General features: G+C 31.6%; 1 protein-coding gene across 1 annotated transcript in view; it reads right to left on the bottom strand.

Annotated features, from left to right (window-relative positions):
* The window catches only part of LOC145239763 (uncharacterized), a 79,514-nt gene that overhangs the window by 18,992 nt on the left and 34,377 nt on the right, over positions 1-26,145 (bottom strand). The window contains exons 9-13 of the mRNA XM_080103192.1: positions 20,728-20,874; positions 13,321-13,384; positions 6,617-6,726; positions 5,257-5,403; positions 2,671-2,751 (exon numbers count right to left, since the gene is read on the bottom strand). Of these exons, the coding sequence (XP_079959318.1) occupies positions 2,671-2,751; positions 5,257-5,403; positions 6,617-6,726; positions 13,321-13,384; positions 20,728-20,874 (549 nt within the window). The remainder of the gene's footprint in view (positions 1-2,670; positions 2,752-5,256; positions 5,404-6,616; positions 6,727-13,320; positions 13,385-20,727; positions 20,875-26,145) is intronic.

The raw sequence follows: 26,145 nt of genomic DNA, 5'->3' as shown, positions 1-26,145 counted from the left end.
GTTTGTGGTGTTCCGATACCCCTAGACTAGGAACAATTCTGTAACATTTCAAACATATCCTATTATGATGAGAAAAAATTCTCTAGGGAAGATAATAGAAGTGGTTCTAAAACTCCAACTGACCGATAGAGACTTCACATATATAGATTAGATTTTAATGAAATTGTAATTAGATATGCATTCATTTGCATAGGACAAGTTGCCAAACCTGGAGAGACATTATAAAATGTGGTTGGCACGAAAGAGACGGAACGTGGTTGGCACGAAAGAGACGGGATGTGGTTGGCACGAAAAAGACGGGACGTGGTTGGCACGAAAAAGACAGACGTGGTAAAAAGATGTGTGCATGATGCCAATATATTTTCCATATACGTTTTTATTCCAATTTAACCACAAACTATTCTAGCCTTATTAGAACTATGGTGTATAGACAATTTGACATTCGGCTAATTGCCGAATACGGTGGTGCAGCAACGGACACTCCAATCATGGAATGGTTAGAAGATCCAGAGTTGACTTGTGAGTTGTGTGAACTAACCAAAGTGGAGCGAGTCCTGCCACTACGATTGAAAGATGTAGCTCAGGAAATATATCAGCAGCTTTCGGAAGAACAACAGAATGATATTGATAAATACCATCAAGTTATGGAGAAGAATAAAATGCAATACAGATGGATTTTATAGAAAAAAGTCATCGCTTTTAAATGAAGAATTTAAAATGCAATTCAGTTCGATTTTCTAGAAAAAAGACGCCACTTTTAAATGAAAAACTTAAAATGCGATTTGGTCGACTTCAATGAAAAAGTTGCTGCCTTTAAATGAAGACTTAAAATACAATTAAAGTTGGATTTTTTTTATTTGGCGTCATCATGATGTGTGGGCTAGCTGTGTGCTTAGCCGTGTAGTGTGGGCTAGCTGTTCTGGAGGCCCTGGACATGGGTTTGTACGAGCTGATCCATAAGGATCATGTGGGGTGGGGGGGATTAGATATGCATTAATTTGCATATAGAGTTGGCAGTCATGGAGGGAAGATATGATTAGCATGAAAGAGGAGATGTGGTTGGGTCAAAAGAGACGAGGTATGATTAGCATGCAATAGATAAGATATGGTTAAAAGACGTGTGCGTGATGGGAATATATTTTATATGTATATATATCTTTTTTATCCTAATTTGACCACAGAAATTTAAACTACATATATATGACACATACAGATTCCCGGAGTTCAGTAAAAAGATTCCAAAGTTTAACAAGAGACATCTGAAGAACGGTCGGAAGTTACATTGAACAAAACATGAGAATAACACTCAAGACGAGAACAGTAGTCTAAATGATTCACATAATACAAGCAATAGTTGTCTTCTTTTTTTTATTGAATATTTTTTCTTCTTTGATTTCAAGTAATGAATAGAAATTACATTGTGGGTACTAATGCAAAATAAAGACTGTGCTATTGTAAAAAATTTTTGGACAGTTTTTCATAAAATGCCCGAATGCTGAACTAATAAAATCAAAATAACCAATGTCATTTAAGAAAACACTTATTTGCTAACATTCGTTTATTATAAAAAAATATATTTATCTTCATTATAATGAAATAAAAGAAAAAAAATCATTAAAATATTTTTTGTTTTCTATCAGTTGTTTGTTATTCAAAAAATAAATATTTATTTACAAAACTTACCTTACAATGAATGTTTTTCTCCTTGATTTGAAATTTTTTAATAAGTTTCATAAAAATTGTCCAATAATTATTCATTGTATTTTCTTTATAACAACAAAAAGAATATCATTTTCATTTTTTTAATTAATTTTTCATTGAATTATCTTCATGATAACAGAAATAATATTTTTTTTATTGAAAAAAGTAATAACAAGTTGACGAAGCCAGCTAGTACATAAGTTAAACAAAAGCAATAACTTTGCTTCTTGGCAAAAATAAATAGATTGCCTCTTTCCTAATCAAATAATTCTAAATTTGATCTGCCATCACTAGTCAGTGTCTGGTCGGTACAGATCACAATTAATAACCCAGGACTGCTTGTTATGTTGCATTTGCAAATTTACACCGGATCTCTGCTGGCAAAGCCATAAGGACCATGTTTTACATACAGCACTTGGCATTACCAATGTGGTTATCCATCGACGTACATGTAAACAACATTGGAGCAGTTCAAGAGGATACAAAAAAAAAAAAAAAGAAAAAAAGAAAAAGACTTCCTCAATCGAAATTCCTAATGAACCGCCCCCTTAAGTAAACACTTCATCAAATTTCCACACTAACGTAATGTACTTGCAATAACCCTTATCCCTGAGTGGCTTCCGGGCCTTGATAAGTGGTGATCACTGTGTAAAAAAAAAAAAAAAAAAAAAAGACTTCCTCAATCGAAATTCCTAATGAACCGCCCCCTTAAGTAAACACTTCATCAAATTTCCACACTAACGTAATGTACTTGCAATAACCCTTATCCCTGAGTGGCTTCCGGGCCTTGATAAGTGGTGATCACTGTGTAAGAAAAAAAAAAAAAAAAAAAAAAAGAAGAGATCTGGCCCATCATTACGTAGACCTCTACAAATACAAGCAAAAACAATCAATCCTTTAGTAAGTGAACTGAAATTGCTTTATTTTGATCTGCAAGAAAAATTAAGAAAGTGTAAGGGGAGATATTACCTGATCCGGATCATACTGTCCTTTAGGATTCGTAGCAGCAAGAATAGTGGTTCTTGTGTTCAGTTTACAAACCATCCCCGCCTGAAAATAGAAACCGACATAAAAATAAGAAAATATTTAAAAAGGAATAAAACCACAGAGTTTGAATCCCAATGTAAGTATAGCTCATTTTCAAATGCAGAGTAGACCAGCACTTACTTCCAATTTTTATAGTGCTAAATGCTGAATAAATCGGTCACAGGACACCACTTTATTGCTGAAAATCCAAAAGATATTCTCTTTGTTTTAAAAAGTAAATGATTTGATAGAAATGTCTCACTGAAGTCAGCTTTGTGTCTGGAGAGCAGCTGTATTTTATGTTCAGTGAATGTGTCCTCTGGGCGGCTGAACAATGACCACCAACAAAAGACCAGAATGAGCCAAGGATAAAGCAATCTCAGGAGAATAGAAAGAGAGGAGAATAGCTTGAAGAGGAGAAAGAAGAGTGGAGTTGAATGTTGGAGAGCAGTTAGCCAGAGGAAGAGGGAGGGTGGATGCAAAAAGCTGAAAATATCTCAATGAGAACACCCAACAGATATTCTCTTTGTTTAAAAATAATAAATGCCTCATTTGATAGAAGTATTCCACTGAAGTCAGTGGATTGGAACTTGGCAAACTCATGGCTCAATAAACTATTTCCTTGGTCAACAATAATTTATAAAGTTGCTGCTCATTTGCTATTTTGATTTTAACTAAATTTTTAAATAGTATTAAGGTCATCTCTAGGAATTATCTGTTATTATTGATTTCTTTTGCTTCTTTTTTTATTTTTCTTACACAAAAGCAACAGTTTTTTGCTAGAATTTGGAAAATTGATTAAAACAAACGTTTAAAAATGTCATTCAAAAAAGAAGCAAATATTCCCTTTATATTAAAAAAAAATGTTAAACTGAATATGAAATGGTGTCTCTCATATCGGTTGTGCAACAGGTATAACATTGTTGTCTATTCTTATTTTGAATTGAAAATTTTCTTCTTCAATCCATGGCCATTCCATTTTTTTATTGCATTAACTTTATATAGGGTCACCGAGTGTTGCCAGTTGTGGAACACATTTTGCAAGGTAATTGATGAGACCTAAGAAACTACATATACCCTGAATATCCCGAATGTTTTAGGAATTTCTAAATTTCCGATTGCTTTTATTTTTGAGTCAGTCTGATCCCTGTATTGAACACTAAAAAAAAACAAAAAAAAAACATGGAATTTGATTTCTTTACTATGGAATATGCTTTTATATTGTGCAATTGTGAGGTTGTTTTCTTTCAATGTGCCTAATACCATATCTAAAGTTCTGTTATGTTCTTGTGTCTTTGCCCCAGATTAGAATGCGTCTGCCCCATTGCAGCAGTTAGAGATTTTCTGAAAGATTTGTTGAAACAATTGTTGCTCTTCTTCAGCCGTGGATGTAATGCCCATAGCCAATACCTTCTGTTGGTGAAGTCCGAAGTTGCATGAAAAGGGATCACAATGATGATATATAGTTAGTTGTTTTTCTTTTTATTTTCAGGATTGTTTATTTTTAAATGTAATTTTATGAAGTCTTTCTTTTTAAACACCATTTTCAAATGTTTTTGTATTAATACATCTTTTCAAAATTATAGCACAAAACTATTGCCTTTGTGTAACATTTTTTAAAAAAGATTAAAAAGTCGATAATGACATGATTTCCAGGGATGACCGTAATACTATTTGAAAATTTAGTTGAAATCAGTCTCAAAATAGCAAAGCCTTCATTGTATGAACAGATGGGCATTGGCTTCATATATTATCAAAAAGATATTTTTTACTGAGGAGTGTTATGAGAGAGCATTTTACAGCAGATTTTAGTAATTTGAAACAAAGCAAATAATTATTTTTTATTTAGATAAATTAAGTGTTATGACATTCCATTTTCCTTATAAAAAGGAACAATCTGGAATAATGAAGAAAATTCCACTACTACTAAATTCTACTGCATTAGTTGTTAATTAAGTTGCTGATTTGCTGTTAAGAACTCTGGTAATGTTTCTAGGATCCAACTGAAAAAAACTCCTTAAAAGTTAACCACTGCATCATTTGAAGAAATTGGAATTTCGGTAAATACAAAGATTTTTGTATATTCCTCACTGATCAAAGAACTATATTTCAATATTCTTATTACTAGATTTTACCCATACATGAAACATTTGATTTTTAAGTTAGTAGTTATCTCCCTTTTACTATCAACGTTATAGACCTTATAATCACTTTCAAAGCTAGTAGCAGTAATACTAAGTAAGTGTATTTACTTGTAAATATTATTTGTATTGTTTTGTTTTATGTTAAAATAAATATTTCTTTATTTTAACTTTGAGTTTTATTAGTTTCTTTTTCTTTTAATTTGTTGCTCGTTCATATCCTTGGACAGACATGTAACAGAAGGCACTACTTATTAAAACATTCGCTGCTAACTATGAGTATACTTGTACCCTTGGCAACGAAAATAAACTGAATAGATTTATAGCTAGCAGCGAATGTGTTAAGACCCAAAAGCCACTTGAGGATAAGGGTTAAAAAGCCACTCACTTTTGCCACACTAATTGTTTGCTGCTCCATTGCTTCATGAATGCTTGCCTTATCTGCTTCACGGATGCTGTTGAATTCATCAATACAGCAAATTCCTCCATCAGCCAAAACCAAAGCACCGGCTTCCAGCATCCATTCACCACCATCCTAAAAAAAAAAAAAAAAAAAAGCACAACACACCAGGATGAAAAATAATTCTCATAACTGTTATAAAATCATACAACTGCGTTAGTAATTTTTTTTTATATTATTATCATTTCTGATTAACTGAAGAATAAAATACACTTGCCATTGATTTTTTATTATAAGGAAAAAAAAAAAAAAAAAAAAAAAAATCACAAAATTTTTGTGCTTTCAGGTTTTTAAATAACAATAATCTGACTTGAAATATTTAGAAATCATGGAAGACAAAACAGAAAATATGAAACTCTACTTTAAAAAGATATAAGGAAATAAAATTTTATGATTAATTAATGAGTGAAAACCTTTCTTTCCTCCATTCATGACTAACAAAAAGTCAAATATTGATCAGGATTAAATATAAAATCAGTGAAACTGATTGAAAATAAAGTTTTTGTTTTTACTAATACATGCCAAAACTTACTGACTAAACAGATTTAAGTATGTACCTTTCGTTAACAAAGTTATTCAAATCAAAGAAATAGCAAGAACACTGTCTATACTTTATACATGTTAATTAAGGTTAAATATTATCTGGTAGTAATATACTTTTGAAATGAAGTGTAAAAATAATTCTCCAAATTGGAATGAACCTTGTACTAAGAATGTATAGCGCTTGCATGATAAAATTAGAATCAACAATCACCAAAAGCTCAGCATTCAAATCTATCCAAAATGGCTTGGACATATTTGACAACTAATTTTGCAAAATATTATGATTATTATGATTGATATTACCTTTTTTTTTCATTGAAATTACCATGCAATGACTGTTTTCGATTATAATTATACTTTTCCTTTAATTTTTAACTATTTGTTACTGTTTTAAACATTGGCCATCGTTTTCAGTAAACAAAACAAAGTTTTTGTTTGGTGTTTTCTTAAAAATTAAAAAAAAAAAACAAAAAAAAAAACAAAGGTTTGTTTCGTACCTTCCAGGAGTTTGCGTAACCTGACCTAAATATGCCGACTGTGAAGCAATCTCTATTCTCCATAAGTACCACACATTTGAATAATGAAATATATCACACAAATTGCTTTGTATTTTTAAGATATTTTTTTAGTAATTTGAAACCAAGCAAACAATGTATTTTTTTTAGATAAATTAATTATAAGAATATCAATCAAAGATGAAAAATAAAATATCAATCATTTGGACTAAATTCTTAAAATTACTTACTCTGACAGCAGTAACAGTAAGACCTGCAGAAGTGCTACCAATTCCTGTGGTAAGAACAGCCCGAGGCATCACCTTAGTTGCATATTTCAGGAACTGTGACTTACCGGTACCTTCAAGAAAGAGAAAAAAAAATTAATATCACTATCTAACATATGAAGTTGTCGAGTTAGATTTTATAAGTTGGACCTAAATAACATTTTAACTGATAAATCAAACTTTGCTTCTGGCTAACCAATTTTAATTTGTTATTGTTGTACCATGTTATTGGCAATATAACAAATTTTGTTGCAATTTATTTTTCTGTTAATTATTTCGTCCCACTCAGAAAACTGCTAGTATGAAATATTTTTACATAATCATCTTAAAAAAAAAACAAAAAAAAAAACAGCAAGGGGAGTAATTTATACTTTAGATTGAAGAATATAATAAAAAAAATATTAAAAGACTAAAATGACTTTCTTGCAACACTGAATAAGTATGTGATACTATTAACCCCCCCCTTCCCCCAAAGTATTAGAAATTAAATAAAAGAAGTTTATTAACAAAAAAAAAGGAAGTTGTTCGCAAAGAAACACAAGAGAAAGCTAAGATAGGATTATTAATCAAGGTGTAGCATGGAATGGGAACAAAAATGAGTTTTGCAACAGTTTATAAACAGCTTTGGGTTTGTGACTATTAAGGACAATAGCGAATTAGACAGTCAAATGCAAATTGTGGCAGATCGACTGACAAACACGATCTTGGCAGAAGACGTAAATATAGACGTTAGCATGTAGAAGGTTGATGGTGTCACACACACACCCAGAGTGCAACTGATATTTCCAGGATGGAAGTTGGAGGTTGTGCATTTTGTGTTTTTTTTTTATTTTATTTTTATACTTGTGAACCTGTGCGTGCCCCCTCAGCAGCTGCTAATATGAGAGACAATGACACAGCTAAAAAAGAAGGCAAAGGATAAGAATACCACAGAAACAACGTTGGGGGTCGTTGGTTGTTGAGTGGACGAGGATGTGGTTGCACAGGTACAGCTAGTCACCAAATATTCTCAAATTAATCAACAGATTTTTTTTCAGTTGATATAATAACTAGTTGAAGTAGTTATCTGTATAGGGTTTTAAAAATATTTCTCATTTGTAAGTCAACTCAAGTGAAGGTGGCTTTTTTTTTTCACTTTTATAATCTAATGTCAGATATCAAAATTCAAAATTAATCATTTATACTTTTAAGAAGGCTTCCTAATTTAATATGTTATTTGAAAAAATAACGATAAGCGAAAAATTGAATTTCAACTAAAAGCAATGTTATCTACTTAATTGCCAGATTGAAATTAGTCATGTATCTAAAAATTACAATAATTGATAAAGTAGAAAAATAATTATTGAAGAAAATTGCAAGTTTTACTGAAAGAATAAATAGATTCCAAACTTTGAGTTACTTCCGTTGTTTAAGTTACATTTCAAAAGAATAATGGTGGATCGCTGAATCATGAAAGTAAATGTTTTATGTAATGTAGTAACATGTTACTAATTTTGACATGACAATTAAGTAAATAACATTGTTTTTAGTTGAAATTAAATTTTTGGATTTTTGTTATTATTCCAAACAACCACCATAATTTCCCTACAGCTGAAAACAAATGAAATATTTACTTTTCAAAACGAGAAATTTAAGACATTTAGCAAGAAAGAAAAAAAAAATTTCTTTAGAATATCTCTGTAGGTTAGCCCTTAATTCACAGTAACTCCTTATATCTCGGTGGCAATTTGCTTTATTTGGAGGTAATAGGAGTAAAAAAAATTTTTTTTTAAAGGCGCTTATTTAGAATTTAACCTATTTTAAAAATTAAATTGCAGAAAAATATTTGCGATATACATATTTGTCATGAAACAAAGATGTAAAAATCATCAAACAATTTTTTTTTTATAAAGAAAATCATTTTTAAACAATTTTACATCATTAGCATTACAAGGCTGATCGCACAAGCTTGAATTATTGTGGAGTTATCTGCTCGTTTTTTTTTTTTAAGATGGTTGGCAAGACAGTCCCTTTTTGCTTACTCATAAATTTTGATTTTCTTAATTAAAAATAAAGCTACTTGATTAATTTATGTACATTTTGGAATATAATATTTTGTTCCGTGATGAGTACGTACATTATGACAGGTTTTAAAATAGGTTTAATTCTAAATAAGCACGAAAAATTAAAGAAATAAAAAATAAAGACAATTATAATTTATTTTTTTATCACTAAATTGGCTGTACCTAATCAGTGCTGTCTGGGGGCATTTTTTACTTCCATTTTTGTTTTGCTAATTACATTTCGTATGCAATGCTCAGGCTGTAAAGCTTATTTTACTTCATTTTTTCTCTAAACAAACCTGTGAGACTCTCGAGGTTCACTCTCCCCCAAGGTTTAAGAAGAGGAAAAAAAAAAAAATCAAATAAGCTTATTTAGGAAAAACAAAAGTATAGGAAATAGGGTTGGTGTGAAGGCAATGGATAGGCAGTTGTTCACGAAGGAAGACAAAAGGAAGCTGAGGTGGGGTTGTTGGTCAAGGAGTGATGATGATTGGGATAAAGAAGATCAATATGGTTAGAGTTAGTTTATGATCACATTTAGGAGTGACCTAAATGAGACAGTTTTTGCAACGGTTAGGAACGGTATACAGAAGTCTTGGGGTTGTGACAGTTGAAAACAGTAACAGTTGAGGACAATTGCAAGTTATACACAGTAGAACACAGACTGCGGTTTAGACAAGATCAAGATATCTAGGAGATCTAGATAAAGAAATTAATTAATCTATTACCTCAACAATAGATGTCGATGTGGATGTGGACTTTGAGTTCAGAGGGTAGATGGTGTCATACACACACACACACACACTCAGAGTGCAACTAATATGTACAAAAAGTATCAGCGTCTGTTTTTCTTTCTCTTGTTTTATTTGAGCCAGTACACTTCCTCAGCAGTCACCAATGTGTGAAAGGCGATGACACAGCAAGAACAAGAAAGGAACACGAAAGAAAAGAAATTCACAGGACACAACATTGGGGTTGGCTATCGTTGTTGAGCAGGGAATCCATGCTATTTCGCCTCTTTGACTTCCACGGGCATCAAGTCCAAACCATGGAGCGCAAGACTCCCATTTGTCTGCTAACTAATCTCTCTACATGTATCTCTAAACTATCTCAGTACGTCATTAATTCTACAAATTTACTAAAAGAAAGACACAAATCAGATGATCCGCTTTTGTCATGTAGTTTTGTTCACGTTAGTTAACATTCTTTTTCACCAAGTTAACATTTTTGGGAACTATTTTAACATAAATAATTTTTATCCTAAAAAAAAATACCTCTCGTCTTGATAACATTCTTTCTGTTTCGATTTTTACAAATATCAATAACGATCATAGTGATAATCGTCCAACTAACTTGGCATTGCCTGGACCAACTGTATAATATTACATGCAATTATAATTGTTTATTTAATTATTCATTATGCACATGTGCATATGGGCCTATGTGAGAGATGATGACATGGCCAAAAGAGAGGAGAAAGGTGAAGAAATTCATGGCACACAATGTTGGGATCATACCGCCTTGAGCTACTGAAACCGTGTTATCATCCTGGTTGGCGACTGATGAGGACAAGGTATCGCACATGTTTTTATATGTTGTGTGATAAAATTTGTATAATTTTGTTAATTCTTATTGTATACTTTTCGATAATGTACTTTTCTTATATTATATTTCGGTGAAGCTTAGATAAGTAGGCCCCATAGACAAGCCTTGTTCTGACATTTGGAAAATTTAGGTCAACAACCGAAGCTACCAAAAAGTAACCCTTTTGAATGAAGATGGATATAAACAATATTTTTTAAATTAATTTCTTAATTTTACTTAAAAACAAAATGTAAACATATAAACAAAATATTTTAGGAAATAATTTCTTTATTTTAAATAAAAATTTATTATAAAGAACTTTTTTTTAATTATTGAAAAATATTGTAAAGTGTTTACATAGCTGGTTCTTTGGGATAATAGGGACGCCTCAAACCCCCCTTCCAAAAAAAGACAACAAACGAAAAAAGCTTTAGTGCTTTTACTATTTTAAAGCGCTTTTTCTTTTCTTTTTTTTTTAAAGTTTGAAACACAAGTAGTGGCTAGTTGTTAACAAGGGTGCATGGCGGAAATTCTTCAGAGTTTACATGTATTATAATGCTTTTATTGGGGGTCGAAAAACGTTTTTCAGCCACCATATTATTCCTATTTACTTGTCTCCTCATGAGAATAGAGTTGAACACAAGGTCAGTTTTTAATGTAGAGAAGCATTTATTACTAAAAAACGAAATGGTGAAATATAAAAGCGAGTTAAGCTAAAAGTAAAAAAAAAAAAATTAAAAAAGAAGCAATTTAAAGAATTAAAAATTAAAGAAAGACAAAATTCAAAGAAATTTCGAACATTTATTACTATAAACATAACAAACAATGAACAAGAACAAGTGAAAATAAATAAATAAATAATTGCAACCAAAGGTAAGTCAACATAAAAAGGGTCAATAATGGTAGAAGCACCAGTGTCACATGTCACGTGACGTAACTGTTCAGATTTTTCAGAACGAGGCTTGTCTGCAGGACCTATTTATCTAAGCTGCACCTATATTTCAATAAATCACTTCACAATAGAAATACTGAAAAACAATAAAAGTGAAGGAGTTTAATTGCCTTGTCACTGCTTCCGGTGGCACTACACTGGAAGTTAGAACTGTATTAGCTGACTATAACTGCTCGCAATTGATTGAAAATAATAATTTGATAAACTAATTGTGAAAATAACATCTATATTTTTCACTTGTGCCAATTTTTTGTATTTAAGCATGCGTACCATTTCACCTGGTGCCATTTTTACCTAAATTCATCAGAATAATCTACAAATTTTAGTATTAAGTGTACTTTAAAAGCAAAAAGTATTTATCATTTTATTGTTAATACTAGAAATAGAAAAATTTACTTTTAAACAAAAAAAACAAAAAAATTTTTTTTTTAAATTGTTTTTGAATATGAAATTTGGCTAAAATATTTCTGATGCCCAATTCCAATAAATCATTCCAATATTAGATAAAACTTTGGTAATGGTGCATAAAAGGAGACAGGAACTTTTTAACACACCAGAAGTTGGCACACGCATCTCTCATTTAAACATGGAAGCACAGAATCAATACCATTTTCAATTATATTTTATATTTACTTTTTTTTTCACTTCCTTATAATAAAAATATGTAAACTTTTTTATCAATTATATTTTTTCTTCTTTAATCGCATAAAAAGATATGTGATTAAAAAAAAAAAACAATTGATAAAGTTTATGTATTTTTATACAGTTTTATAAATTTAAAAAATTTTTTGTTAATATATTTTTTCAAGCATATTTAGGTTTTGTTTTTTTTGTTCTTTTCAAATATAGTTTTATTATTTAAATCTGTGTAATCTATTCGCACTTATTATGTTGTTTGAATTTAGCATTTTTAACATATGTGAAATATTCACATTTTTAAACTGTTAAACTATTTTCTATTGCCCATTCCCCTTTTTAAACTGCTAAAACTGTGACACATTCATATTTTTTTTATATTTCTTTAAATAAATATATTTTAAAAATATTTAAATACTTTGACAAAATATATAATATATTAACTTAAATAAACAGTTATTTGAAAAGATATGAGATAAAAAAATTTTTTAAATTGATAAAAAGGTATGTGATTAAAAAATAAAAAATAATAATTGATACAAAAAGATTGTAAAAGATTACATAGGTTTAAATAAAAGAACTAACTATATTTGAAAAAAAAAACCCAAAAAACAAAACCTAAATATTTGAAAAAATATATTAACAAAAAATTTATAAAAATACATAAACTTTTTTTATCAATTGTTTTATTTTTTTTAGTCGCATATTTTTTTTAAATAACTATGTTTAATTAAGTTAAAAAAAATAAACATAAAATATAATCGAAAATTGTATTGATTCTGTGCTTCCATACTTACATTGAGAGACGCGTGTGCCAACTTCCTGTCTCCTTTTATGCACCATTACCAAAACTTCTGTTCTCAGTTGAAGAAGGGTTGGTTGGTGTTTTTATCTTATGGTATAGCAACCATTTTCAGGTTATTTAATGCCGAATATAGTAAGTTTGGAAAAAAGTTTATATGCTTCAAGTTGTTTATATCTTCAAATATTTATTCGTGGTATTTGGCTTGTTTTATAGAAGAAAATTGTTTTAATTTTTTACTTTGCAGAGGGAAAGGCAAAAAACAATAATACCAATGTTTGGTGTATTTTTAGTCAGAAAGCTAATATCTTCAGACAGCCTGCTCAAGTAGCACCTGGTGCTACTCGAGCAAAGTCAACCTTGGAACAAGGATAACCAAGGGGTAAATCACATTCTCCACAGCTCCCAAATGAGCCTTCATCACTGGATGTGTTTAAAGTCATATCCAGGATCTTAGATTCTTCAAAGGGCATTTAATAATAATAATAAAGGTAGAGAGATGTTACATTACACACTTTATAACTGTTCTATATTGTTGTTCATGTTCCCAGACGATACCGATGACCATGCTAGGTAAATGTAGATAAATATGCAAGGGTGTGAAGCGTAAATCGGAGAACACTATAAAGGAGAAGAATCGATTTCAACCAACCTGGATCTCCAACCAACAGCAAATGAATTTCCCCTCGCACTTGAGTTCCCGTTATGTCTTGACGCTACAAAACCAAATAAAAATAAACAAGAATTTAAATATATTTTTTTTAAAACGGAAACCACTGACATGCGATGACAGTTATCTCCCCTGCACACACACAAATCCAGCCCTTCCTCACAATAGTAAGGGTGATAGCAACATAGTAATGTGTCAAAGCCATCCAGCTAAGGCAGCTCTCGTGACTGATAAAAATCCACATCAGAATCTGTTGTCCCCTGGTCATCTGCCTCTGCGTGGGCAAGCAAGAACGTGTCAGGAGTGGAATGGCAAATTCACAATGTGTGGATAATCTCAGTCTTTCTTTTTTTTTTTTTTAAATACAGTGTAACCAGGATATAAGATACTTCTTACTGGGACCTTACATGTCTCTTATATTCGGGTTGTACTTATGTATGGGTTTTTTTATATTCGGGTTATCCTATACATTAACACAGGCTCTAATTTGGGACCAGACAAAATCTCATTAAATCCATTCTTATATTCGGGTCCCTTATATCCGGGTTAAACTGTACTATCATGGTATTAGGGCAGGTCGATTTGCAACTTTTTTCAGAAAATCAACATGGCACTGGTGATGATAGTTAGGATTTGATGTGATAAGAACATATACTAGAAATTAGATTTCCATCTTGAACAGAAAATTGAGCATTTAATTTTAAAAATCGTGTAGAAAAATGCTGAAAAATCCTTCACTTTCATAGCATTTTTCATAACACTGACTTTGAAATTTAAAATTGATATATTTATATGAAATACATTGAAAGAAAAATAAATACATGAATTATAATTTTAATTATGAATCATAACTAGCAAAATATCTAAACTTTTATTGCATTGATTAAACAAAAATTGTAAAAAAAAAAAGCTAATTAGCAACTAAGTCTTTTAAATTTCACAATTGAAAAAGATATGTGGAGACGTATTATACAATATAACAACTTGATACAAGTTACAGAACCATGTATTTTAATTTTTTATTGGAGGCAATAATGTAAACTTATAATAGAACTAATTTGTTCTTTATAATTTCCTTTGGAGGAAAATGAAGGTCTAATTTGCTGGCACAATGACTTTGTAATAATGTGTCTATGTCTTGCTTCCTGCCCATATACAACTTCTTGAGAAAAATCAATCAAATTTGAACAGTGTATGGCTGCAAAATTGATAGTAGTAATCTTTTTCATTTTTTTTTTTTTTTAGTTATTTACTATTTCTGGAAAAAAGCAACAAAAAAAAAAAGAAGCAAAACAATTATTTGAAAACACTTATTTTTTATATTTTTGCGATGTAATATGAAAACTAACTATTGTTTGAGTAAATTAAGAAAACTAATAAAATTTAAAGGATAAATATTTATTTACTTAATGGACAAAATCCTTTGAATGCCCTCTTCTCTCACATCCAATTCATCTGAGTTTATCATCGATATTATATTTTCCGGAAGTAGTGCAAAAGCACGATATTTGGAACAGTTTAAAACAGTAATTTGGATTTCAGTTAACTGTTTTGTTCTCTGAATCATATTAAAATATACTGTTGTTGGTTAAAAAAAATATTGTTGGTTTTGATCTCAAACCAACTAACTGCATAGACTTGGATGATAAATTTGACCAAAATGTTTAATTTATCATAGTGTTTGAGGATAGACAACTCTAGTCCATAAACACATTAATATTGTGGTTTATGTTAGCCATCTTCCTTGATTCAAGGGCCCAATTTTCTAAGTTAACTTCTCCACAAGAAATGCCAACAGCATACTCAAAAAGTAGCCTCTGGTCTTCACACTTAAATTATTTGTTTTTTCTGCTGTCAGATAATGATGATCGGGAGGGACACTAATTTTTTAGAATTCTACTTGAGGCAAATTTTGATAATTATTGATACAAGTTTCCCCAAAGGACCAGTAAATCTTAGGCTTTTTGTTGTTCCATCAATTAATTTAAAAATTGCTGTAAATGGCAGTTCTAGTGGAACCTGAAAATTGAAAAATTTGCATGTTTTATAATAGAGCCAGATTACATAATAAACACCAATATATTATTTTATTTTCCACAAAAATGAAACATAATTGCAAGTGAATCTATAGAATTAATTTTACCTCCTTGTTAGAGGTTAAGTGCAGATTATGTGCCTTGTTTGACAATTTTCTGTCTTGCACTTTACTGCAAAGTCATCACATCTCAAGACAGAAAGTTTACAGCTACAAGAAGATATATCAAACAGTCTGTCTAACTGTTCTTTCATTCTTTTCACTTTGATTGCTGCAAGAGATTTCCTATCAATCTGTTTAGCCCTCTTATAGCAAAATATATTGACCTTCTGTCCTATATAATGTTACCCTAACAAGGGCAATTGTGGATTGACTGCTTGCCGAATACTAATTATTTCCTTGGCAATTAACTTAGAAATCTCACTATTTTTTAAGTGGGGATAACTGTTTTCGAGGAAATAACTAAACTGGATGACGTCGTGAATTTGAAGGTGCTGTTTCATCCAAATGACAAGATGGACCAGCAAATTTTGTGAACCACGGGTTAAAACTGAACCTCATACTTTTACTGACATTCTAATATGAAAAGTAAAATAAATAAATGGATTATAACTGAAGGAAACTGTATTAGGCTATCTTTCAGTTTCATACGTAAAAAAATAAGTGCTAGTTATAAGAAATAATGAAAAACTTTGTAGAGTTGAATTAGATGTATTGAAGAGAGAGGACCAAACCAAATCACAGGCATAGTAGTGTTTAGTTTAGACATTTTTAGCAGATTTTAGCTCCTCCTTCGATAACATGAATTTATCCATAAAGAGATTCATTCTTGCTGTAGTTGTGCCATTTTAAACGGGCGTTTAGTGTTTAGAGTTTGAAAAACCAGGTACTTGTACATCTATGTTACTATGCTATTTTTAATAGTATTTTCAAGTTAAATTTAATTTTATGAAATTCTTGTTTATTAAATTTTTAGGTGAAAGTACAGAATAGTTACAATACAACCTCCTTCCTATATTAAGAATGGCTTTCTAAATAACAAAGTTATTTTAGCACAATAAGATAGATGCACAAATAACGAAAAACCTTTAAAGGAGTTTCCTTATTTACTCATATTAATCTTTGTGGGTGATCTGATTTTAAAACTATAATTTTAGAAGAAAAACACTGCTTAAAAACAATTACTCCCTAAAAATAAAAGAAATTAAAATTTGACACTAATTTTCTGCAAAGTATTTTTTTAATAAGTAGAAAACTTGAAAATTTATGTGGTTATGTTTTGTAAAGAATGTGTAGAATAAAATTGTATGGACTATCTTTTTTTGTTTTAATATAAAACTGGAGTATTACCATATTTTAATAAAAATTTCAAATAGAATTTGATGTGAAATATTAGGTTGGTGCAAAAATAATATTTTTGACATTCATTTGAACGTCAAAAAATGCCATTATTTTTGCACCAACCTAATAGAAACACAAACTAAAAAAGATAAAATGAATATGTTTAAATTCACTGCAGAAACTTGAAATATAATATATATTCTAAACAAATCTTTTTCGTTTTTCCTTTCGAAATAATTAAGCATAAATCGTAATGTTTTCAAATTAAATAATAAACAAACGTTAATTTTCAATATCAATAACGAGTGTGTTTTGCAACGGTGAAATCTAAAATGTTTCCACCCCAAAAAAGTTCCTGAAATGAAAAATCGAACTTGGGTCATTATTATTTTTAAAAAAACAATTTTGCCTTTACACTTAATATTTATTTTATTAATTCATTATCCTCACTCATTTTATTTAAAAATGTGGTTTAAAATATATTCTAAATAATGATTCCATTTTCTTAACAGTATGGATTATTTTGATGACAGGACGTTCTTAAAAATTCACCGAAAAACTTTTAATCACTTCAATTTTTCAACTTTTAAAGTCATTTCCTCAAGCAAAGATAACGATTTGGAGGAAAATATTTTGTGTAGGTCTTTTCTATGTCAAACCCCAACTATCATCACCATTGTCTCACCAGGGTTCCAAAATCGACCTGCCCTATCATGGCATGTGTTCTTCAGAGTTATCTGATCTGTTGCCTGTTTCCTTTGTTGCATTTAACTTGTTGGTTCTAGTGGTCTCCATCAATTCACTGTTCTGATATTTCACTGCAATACAGTTGCTTATTCTAATATCTTCTTTCCAAGAACTTGTGGAACTATTTCTGCTGACTATTTAACTCTTACCTATAGCCTTGGCTATTTTCAAGTCTAAAGTCAATAGGTATTGACCATCATCTTTTGTCTTTGTTACCTTCTTACATCAAGTGGCATCATACCTTGTCTGGCATTCTTTTGTGTGTTCTAGGCCAAACTTTCAGACTTTGTATGCAACACTGAGCCTTGGTGTTGTGAGTAAAACCTGTAATATTACAGGATAACAATAGCTATGGTCAACAACAATCCTGAGAGATGATCTGTAGACTCCCCTCGATGCAATGAGGAAGATGATTCATGCAACAACAACAATGGCAGTATTTTCAAATCATTACATCATGACTGAAGAAAAGCAACCAAATCGACTCATCTTACCTTCTTGTTTAACTCCATTTGATTCCTAGACTGTTTAACGAAATTGTTAAATAAAGTTAAGATAAATTGTATGCTTTTTTTTTTATTGGAATTCTGGTGATTCTTTTCTTTTTCTATCTCAAGTAAGACCAGGTCAGAGGAATAAATGTTTTGTTTGATTTGTATCACGTCATATCAAATATCTATAGATTATTTAATGTCAAATATAATTCTATGGGTATTTGAATTATTTATATTCCTAGAATATATCATTCTCAGAATGCATTGCATCACTCTTGGTAAAAATGACTCTTGGAAATTCATTATTGTTTTTTATGAAATCACTTCAGACAAGACATAAAGCCACTTGATATAAGGAGCTAACAAGAAAAATGATTATCACAAAGAAAGGAGATGCCTGTTGGTCTTACATCTTGAAAAGATCAAGGCTACAGCTAAGAGGAAAACAATCAGTAGGAAGAGAATTCCACAAGCCTGCAGTTCTTGCAAACAAAACTCAAATCATGTTCAGCAAAGGTCAAAATAAAAATAACAATTTCTCATTACAAAACAACTAAACCAAACACCATGAATAAATATTTGAAGATATAAAAAACTTACAGCATAAAATGTTTTACCAAAATTACTGGATGTGGTATTAAATAAGCCAAATAGTAATTTGTTTATTGCAGACTATTATCCTCATCTTTCTTAGTTGTTGTTTCACAATGTTTTGGCCAACTATTCCTCTGGCCTTCATCAGGTGGTAACCATAATGGGATAGGAACTCAATCTCCTAACTGCATTCTCAGCAATTGTGACGTGAGGGACCTGAGGAAAATATGCTAAGATTGTCTAATTGAATCCCGGACAACAGCAGATATCAAAAATACTTGAATTAAAATATATAGATATATATTTTATTTTATTGTTAAAGCCAGATATATATTTTATTGTTTGAAAACAAATGACAGGAAATGTTAGAATAAGGGACAATGACATTAGTCTGGCCTGGAGAACTCCGGCCCAGGTGTCCTGGGTTCTAAGCAAGGAAATTGACAAGGGTTGACCTCCCAGGTCATGTGAAGATGATTTCATTTTGGTCTCAGATTGTAAAACTCTAGACTATTGGGGAAGTGCACACACGCAAATGTATATGAGAATCCCCCGGGAAACGTATCGCTGATTGGTTGGGTGGATCGTCCGACCCACCCGGTCCCTAAATATAAAAACAAGCACCCATTTTTTGGGGGACAGATTGGAGATTGGAGATTTGCGCCGAAATCACGAGAGAAGAACAGCTCCTGACACCTGAACCTCCCTCTCCGCTATCCTGAGTAGTAATCCAGTGATGAAGAGAGAGATTTGTGAACTTACAATGTGTTAATAACTTAATTTTGTATATATGTAAAAAAGAACTGTAATTTTTGTGAAATTAATTTTTAGTAGATAAAAAACCCCGATTGTCTGTCTTTCTTTCTAGGGCATGCAAGCTTTGCCTTTTGCTTTCAGCAGAATTCTACACAGAGGCATTGAGAATTAATGTGGAGGTTTCCCGGACGACTAGACATCATGAGGCACAGTTTCCGAAGGAAGTCAAAGGTCAGTTGCTTGACCTGAGCACCATAGTTGTTGTCGTCTCACCACGTTTTTGGCCAAGTAAGCCTCTGGCCGGCTTTGGGTAGGATTGAAACCACTATCTTCAGACAATTCTCACCTGGAACCATAGAGATTCAACATCTCTATCCACTGCGCCACAGGCCCCGAAGGCCAGAGGAATAATTGGCCGAAACGTTGTGAAACAACAACTAATAAAGATGAAGATAATAGTCCACAATAAATAAATAATACTCATCTCAATAATGAATTCCAATTAAATAATATATATATAACCCAAATAGTGTTGATATGCCATAAAACAAGACAACCAAACTAATTAGGTTTGGTTTGTTTTATGGCATATCAACCATCTATGGATCATTTGATGGATGCGTAATAAAGTTGTTAAATAGATATTTGAATTATTTATATTCCTAGAATATATCGCTCTCAGAATACACTGCATTACACTTGGTAAAAATGACTTTTGGAAATATATTCCTTATTGTCTTTTATGAAATCACTTCAGACAAAGCATAAAGGTAGGATAATTATTCATATTCTGTGAATACATTACTCTATAAGAAAAACATTACTTTCATTACATTACTCATTGGTATTGGTAATATTCTTTACTTATCCTCAGGCATTAACTTCTAGTATTTTTATTTGGAGAAAAAAATAAAAGGAAGAAATAAGGTTGTAATTGTTTTTTGAAGAATCAGATTGAATAATAGGATTAAGAATGAAAACAAATATTAGGGCATGATGTGACCAACTGATCTCCTGTCTAGCCAAAGTAAGGGCCGAAGTGAAAGAATGGCTCAGGTACAAGGATCCAATTCTAAGACATCACAATCATGACACACATCCTACAGGTTGCTCTACATTTGGGTAAAGATGAGGGTGGGAGTACCCCTTTGCATGGGGTTATAATCGATGAATTTATTGCCCCACTGACAGGCTGATCTTCAAATCAGTGCAGCTAAAAAAAAAAAAAAAAAAAGTACAGAACAAATACAAAATAACAATTCCATGACAACATGTTTAAAGGCTGGAATGTATAACAGCTAAAATATTGTGAATATAAAAATCCCAATGAAGATAACCGTCCAAGACATATAAATAACACTTTATAAAAACATTGTCAAGACTTTATTGGAATTTTCAAAATAAAAATAAATCATTGCTTACCTGAACGCCACCTGTGAGTACAAGGATGACTGCTAGTTTCACAACATACAGACCATAAACTTGTGGGCAGAGACTCATCAGAATATGATTCCGGCCGGTTAGGGGTTGATCTTTGTATTTCTCCCAGAAAGAATAAAACTCTTCTCTCTACAAAAGGAATGCTAAATGTTAAAAGGATGACGTTTTTACAGTAAAGACAATTCACTAGAATAAATAACTTAATGTAAAAAAAAAAAAAATTAAAAAAAATTGGGAGAAATATTTCTTATTACGTTTCTGAATTTTTGAGATGAGGACTCATTATTCGTCTTATTTAGATTCTTCCAACTACTGTTCTCATCTTCAGTGTTATTTCTACATTGTTTTAGTTGATGTAACGTAACAAGATATCACTTTTTCAGATGTATTTTGTCAAACTTGAGAATCTTTCAATCAAACTCGGGAATCTGCATGGAATTTTCAAATGGAAGCCTTTATTTAATCCATGGGGGAGGGTAGCATGCACTTGTTCTATCAGCCACGACTGGGTAGAAGTCCTAAGTCATTCACAATTGTATTTTGAGTGTCACCCACACTGTGAATCGAACAGTTAACTTCCAGAAGAGAGTAACTTTACAACTGAATTTTACAAAGTGCTTTATCCACTATGCAGAGTCCTTGTGGACTTAATTGCTTAGGACTTCTATCCAGTCATTCATGACTGATGGAAAAAGAGCATGCTACCCCAGTGGATTAAATAAAGTGTTCCGTTCAAAATTCCATGAAGATACTCTTGAAGAAGGCCAGAGGTTATATCGACCAAAACGTGAAAATAACACTCAAGATGTAGCCTGAAGAATCCAAATAAGAATATTTCTTAATTAATGTCTAATAGCTATGGTAAAAATTTCATACAAATAAAAACACTTCAATTGCGTGCGTGAGAAATTGTACACCCTCATGTGGAATCTTCAAATGTACCATTTCAGGTACAATTGCACGGTCTTGGGGGGGGGGGGCACGAAAGTCACATTCATTTTGATCAGTTCTATGTCTATAGTTTTGTACCCACTCTGTAACTAAGAACGACAAATCTCTTTAATTTTGGTACCACTGGTTTGAACATCTTGGAATAAACGTCAATCAGTGTTTGCTCATTTCTGCTCTGCAATGTTAAAGCAGAATTGTGGTCTTCACCTGAGAGACGGAAGATGGTTGAATCCTGCAAGCTACAATGGAATGACTAGAATACAAAAAAAGACAATTTTATACCTTTTCTTATTAAATATAATTTAAATTCTATTATTTTAATTTTCATTATCAGCCACTATTCATCATAGCAATCAACAGTGAGAGTGAGATACTCCATTAACCATCTCTTGCATAATCATAATAATAAAAGGAAAGAAAGAGAGTGAAGGGAAAACGCCTGTCAGTCACTCCTTATCCACTTCAACACATGTCAAGGGTTTAACTCATCGTCAGTTACTGGTTTCCACCTTTGATCTCCTACATTAAATCATCAGCTGATCGCTTGAACAGGAGAAAAGAGAAGGGTGGGGATTGATTGAAAGTTATGCTTGCACAACCTTTAATAATATTTTCAAGGATGATCTGGCAACAGAAAAAGTACTTGCTATATCCTTTTGTCAATTTTGACTGAAGGCCTTGTGAACAACGAATCTGTCCCATTGCTGTAATATAAAACAGGCACAGGGATACAACAAGTACTTTAATGGAATGTGACTTCCTCAACATACACACTCCTGACTAAGCTGACAAGCAGGAAAATACCATCTCTTCATGTTCCTACATGTCGGAGAGCTTTCTACTCTAATAGTTTCTTCCATTAGACTGCTAGACTTTGGAATTCCCCCCCCTCATTTCTTGCTTTCTTTGACTGTATTAACCAGCTGAAGTTTAAATGTACTGTGAACAGACATCTCACTGCTCAAATCCTCACAGTCCCCTGTTAGATATGATCCCAAATAATAGCCCCTTATGTTTCAAGTGGCAATGTAGCTTGCTTGGAGTAAAAATGAATAAAAAACAATTTTTTTTTTTTTAAATGTACCTAAGGAACTCTGTGTGCGACATGTGTATGGATGTCCCTGATATATCTTCAAATCTATCTATCTATACTCCTATAAATTTGGGATGTTTTGTGTATTAATATTCATATTAAAAACCCTATTTTCTATTTTTCTATTAAAAAGAAAATACAATTTTCTTATATATGGGTTGTGGGATTGCATTTATCTGCAAAAGATCTAGCTAATTTGCATATTCCTTTAAACATTCATTTTAATTAATTCCCTATTAGTTTTTTTGGTTTTCTTACAGGATGATCATCTTTAGTTAACTATTACATGTAATTATATTCAGGCAGATATTCTACATGATTTATACTTGCATAATATTTGCGTAAAACAGTTGTAGTAAACACAAAGCTCTTTCTTTGTTAAAAAAATTTTGCCTACCAAACTCTCGTCAGTTTTTGGTCTATAGAAATGAAACTTGATATATAGGTTACTCAAATCCATGCAAAACTTAATATTTAGGTTTTAGCCAGGGAAAATCTGTGCAAAAGTCTGAAAATTTAAAAAAATAGAATTTGCCAGGTGAAGGTTGTACGATAGCATTACAAATATGCATGCATAACGTAATAGCCATTGGTTCATGTGTTAATTTTTAGCCCTGCAGCAAAAATGTCTTCATAACTCAGGCATTAACGTCAAAGGAAAAAGTAAATCATAAACTAAACGTTTTGGTTTCAATTCTCGGTGGTAGCACATAAGTCATTTTTTACTTTTTAAATCATTATTATATATTGGGTACATTATAATATAATAATAAATATGAAATCTACATTAATCAAAATATATTTAAGTGTATTTTACAACCGGGCAATGCCAGACGGCCTGCTAGTTATTCAAAGAAATTGAAATTTGGAGAATCTTACTTGTCTAATATATATCTGCAAATTCTATACGGTCCTGGATATGACCTTAAACTATATCCGATGGTGAGGCCCCAGTGGCAGGCCTTAGGGAGTGTGGAGCCACCCTTTAATTGTCATTGCTCCCAGTTCCACTCTGACCCAGAGTGGTAGTACCTGTTAGGGTCCTAACTATGGATTAAATAGAATACGACTTAAAAAACAAATATACTATATTAAAAAATCGTTCTTCAAAATCACCAGATTCGGCATTAAATAACCTGAAAAGGGTTGATATGCCGTAAAACAAAACAACCAACCAACCAACCAAATTCTATACAAATTGAAAATATATTTTTTTAACAACTCTCTCCAATCTAATGGGAGATGTTTTCTTTTCTCTTAAGCCCCTTACGCACGGAAGAGATGGTGTTAACCTGTCTGTACTGTATCATTATGTTCATGGGAGGTGTTCGACTGAGCTCCAAAACCTAGCACCCCTTGTAAAACATTCACAGCAAGAACCATTTAGCTACAACAACAAAGAACTTTCCTTTCTCTCCTTACAAAAAAAACAAAAACAAATGAAACTTCTACGAACAAAGCCTGTTTCCTAGAACATCCTATCTGCAGAACAAAATACTATAAGTCTGCTTCCCAACCACCTACAACATGTGAACAAATACTTGTTGCACGGTCTATTGTTCTGTCCATTCAATCCATTGTTTCAGATCCACTTGTGGAGGTGATCATAACTGAATGAACTCTTATTCTCAAATAGCCTCGGGCCTTGATGACCATTTAGTAAAAAAATAGATCTCAATAAAGGAGAATAGAAAGTGGATCTTGGGTTTACTTTTGGCAGCTGCATAATTTTTGCTTCCTTTATTTTGCCTTTAGTCCTCACATTCCAGGAGCAATATTTCTGACAAAGGAAGAAGAATTGCTGTTTTCTGGGTCAGAATCTTTTCCATCAAACGCTTATCACTGGCAAGTCTTTGACATTGAGATAGTAATTTTTTAGCTCCTTAAATAAAGTCGCTTTGTTTTGTTAGAAGTGATTTCCAGAAAAAAAAATAATTGTTTTTTAAGTGTTCCTTTCCAAACGTTTCTTTAGAGAAATTGACTGGATTTTCCACAAGTTGCAATCTATTTCTAAATTGTAAATTACCCCCCCCTCCACACACACACACACACAATTGCACAGGCAAAATGATTTCTTCTTGGTCAAATTTAAAAGAAAAATACATTTGTATAAAAATTATCAAAATGTTCATGCTTATCTATGAGGGGCATTCCAAAAGTAATACCTCCTATTTTTTTATCCTGCCTGCATGGATCAGAAGGGATTGCATATTGTTATGATGATTGAACTTATGCATTCATGTCCTGAAAGTTTCATCTCTCTATTGCAAATATTGACAAAGTGAGACTAAGAAAGCAACCCCTTTCATGAGCATGCATCAGAAGCAGAGATGCATCATTGAATTATTTCATGCAGAAAAAAATTGAACCAATTTACATTCACCGGTGCCTGTTGAACATTTATGAAGCTGATACAATTTATGTTAGCAGAGTTAGGAGATGGGTTCATCACTTTCAAAGAGATGTGAGTGACAAAGTGTGCTCCAGATGTTCATGCACAGCCATTGTTCATTGCTGGCGAAAATGTATTGAGAATGGTGAGGACTATCTAGAAAAATAAATTCTGGAGCACAAAATCTCACTATTTTAATGGTACCACTTCCATACTTTAAAGCTTTTGAACTTTTTTTTTTTTAAGTTAAAAACTAAGATGCAATACTTTTGGAACACTCCTCATATTTATATTAACAATATTTATTGACATAAATAAATGCAAAAGTTTTTATTTTGTGTTTACAACGATTTTACTAAAAATGTACGCTTAAAAATTATGTACGATCAATGTACAACTAATTGCCAACTTCGCACACAAGTGATTGACTGGGTCCATCAGCATAAAATATGGTAAAACAATCTTCTAATAAACAATAAAACAAATTTACTCAGAAGTTTCAAGAGATTATTTTTGGTAAATATCTTTTGAAATCCAAACCTAAAAAGCTATCGGTCCTAGATATGACCTTACACTATATCCAGTGATGAGGCCCCAGCTTGCGGGCTTTGGGGAGTGTGGAGCCACCCTTTAATTGCCATTGCTCCCAGGTCCACTCTGACCTGGAGTGGTAGTACCTGTTAGGATCCCAACTATGGATTAAATAGAAACCGACTTAAAAACAACAAATATATTCTATTAAAAATGTTTTCTTCAAAATCTTTAGATTTGGCATTAAATAACCTGAAAAGGGTTGATATGCTGTAAAACAAAAACAACCTAAGATATTTACTAATGAAAACTCCCAATTTTTATTAAAAATTCCCTATCAAGTCAAATTCTTAATTTTCTTTTTTAAATCTTTGTAAAAAGAAATAAAAATAATAATAAACAAATTTATTTATTTATTTTTTTTTTTTTTTGG

Source organism: Euprymna scolopes, chromosome 19 (assembly GCF_053919585.1).
Source record: "Euprymna scolopes isolate OS-2025 chromosome 19, ASM5391958v1, whole genome shotgun sequence".
NCBI lineage: Eukaryota > Metazoa > Mollusca > Cephalopoda > Sepiida > Sepiolidae > Euprymna > Euprymna scolopes.
The sequence above is the reverse complement of the archived record's forward strand: the minus strand, read 5'-3'. Positions and strand labels throughout refer to the sequence as shown.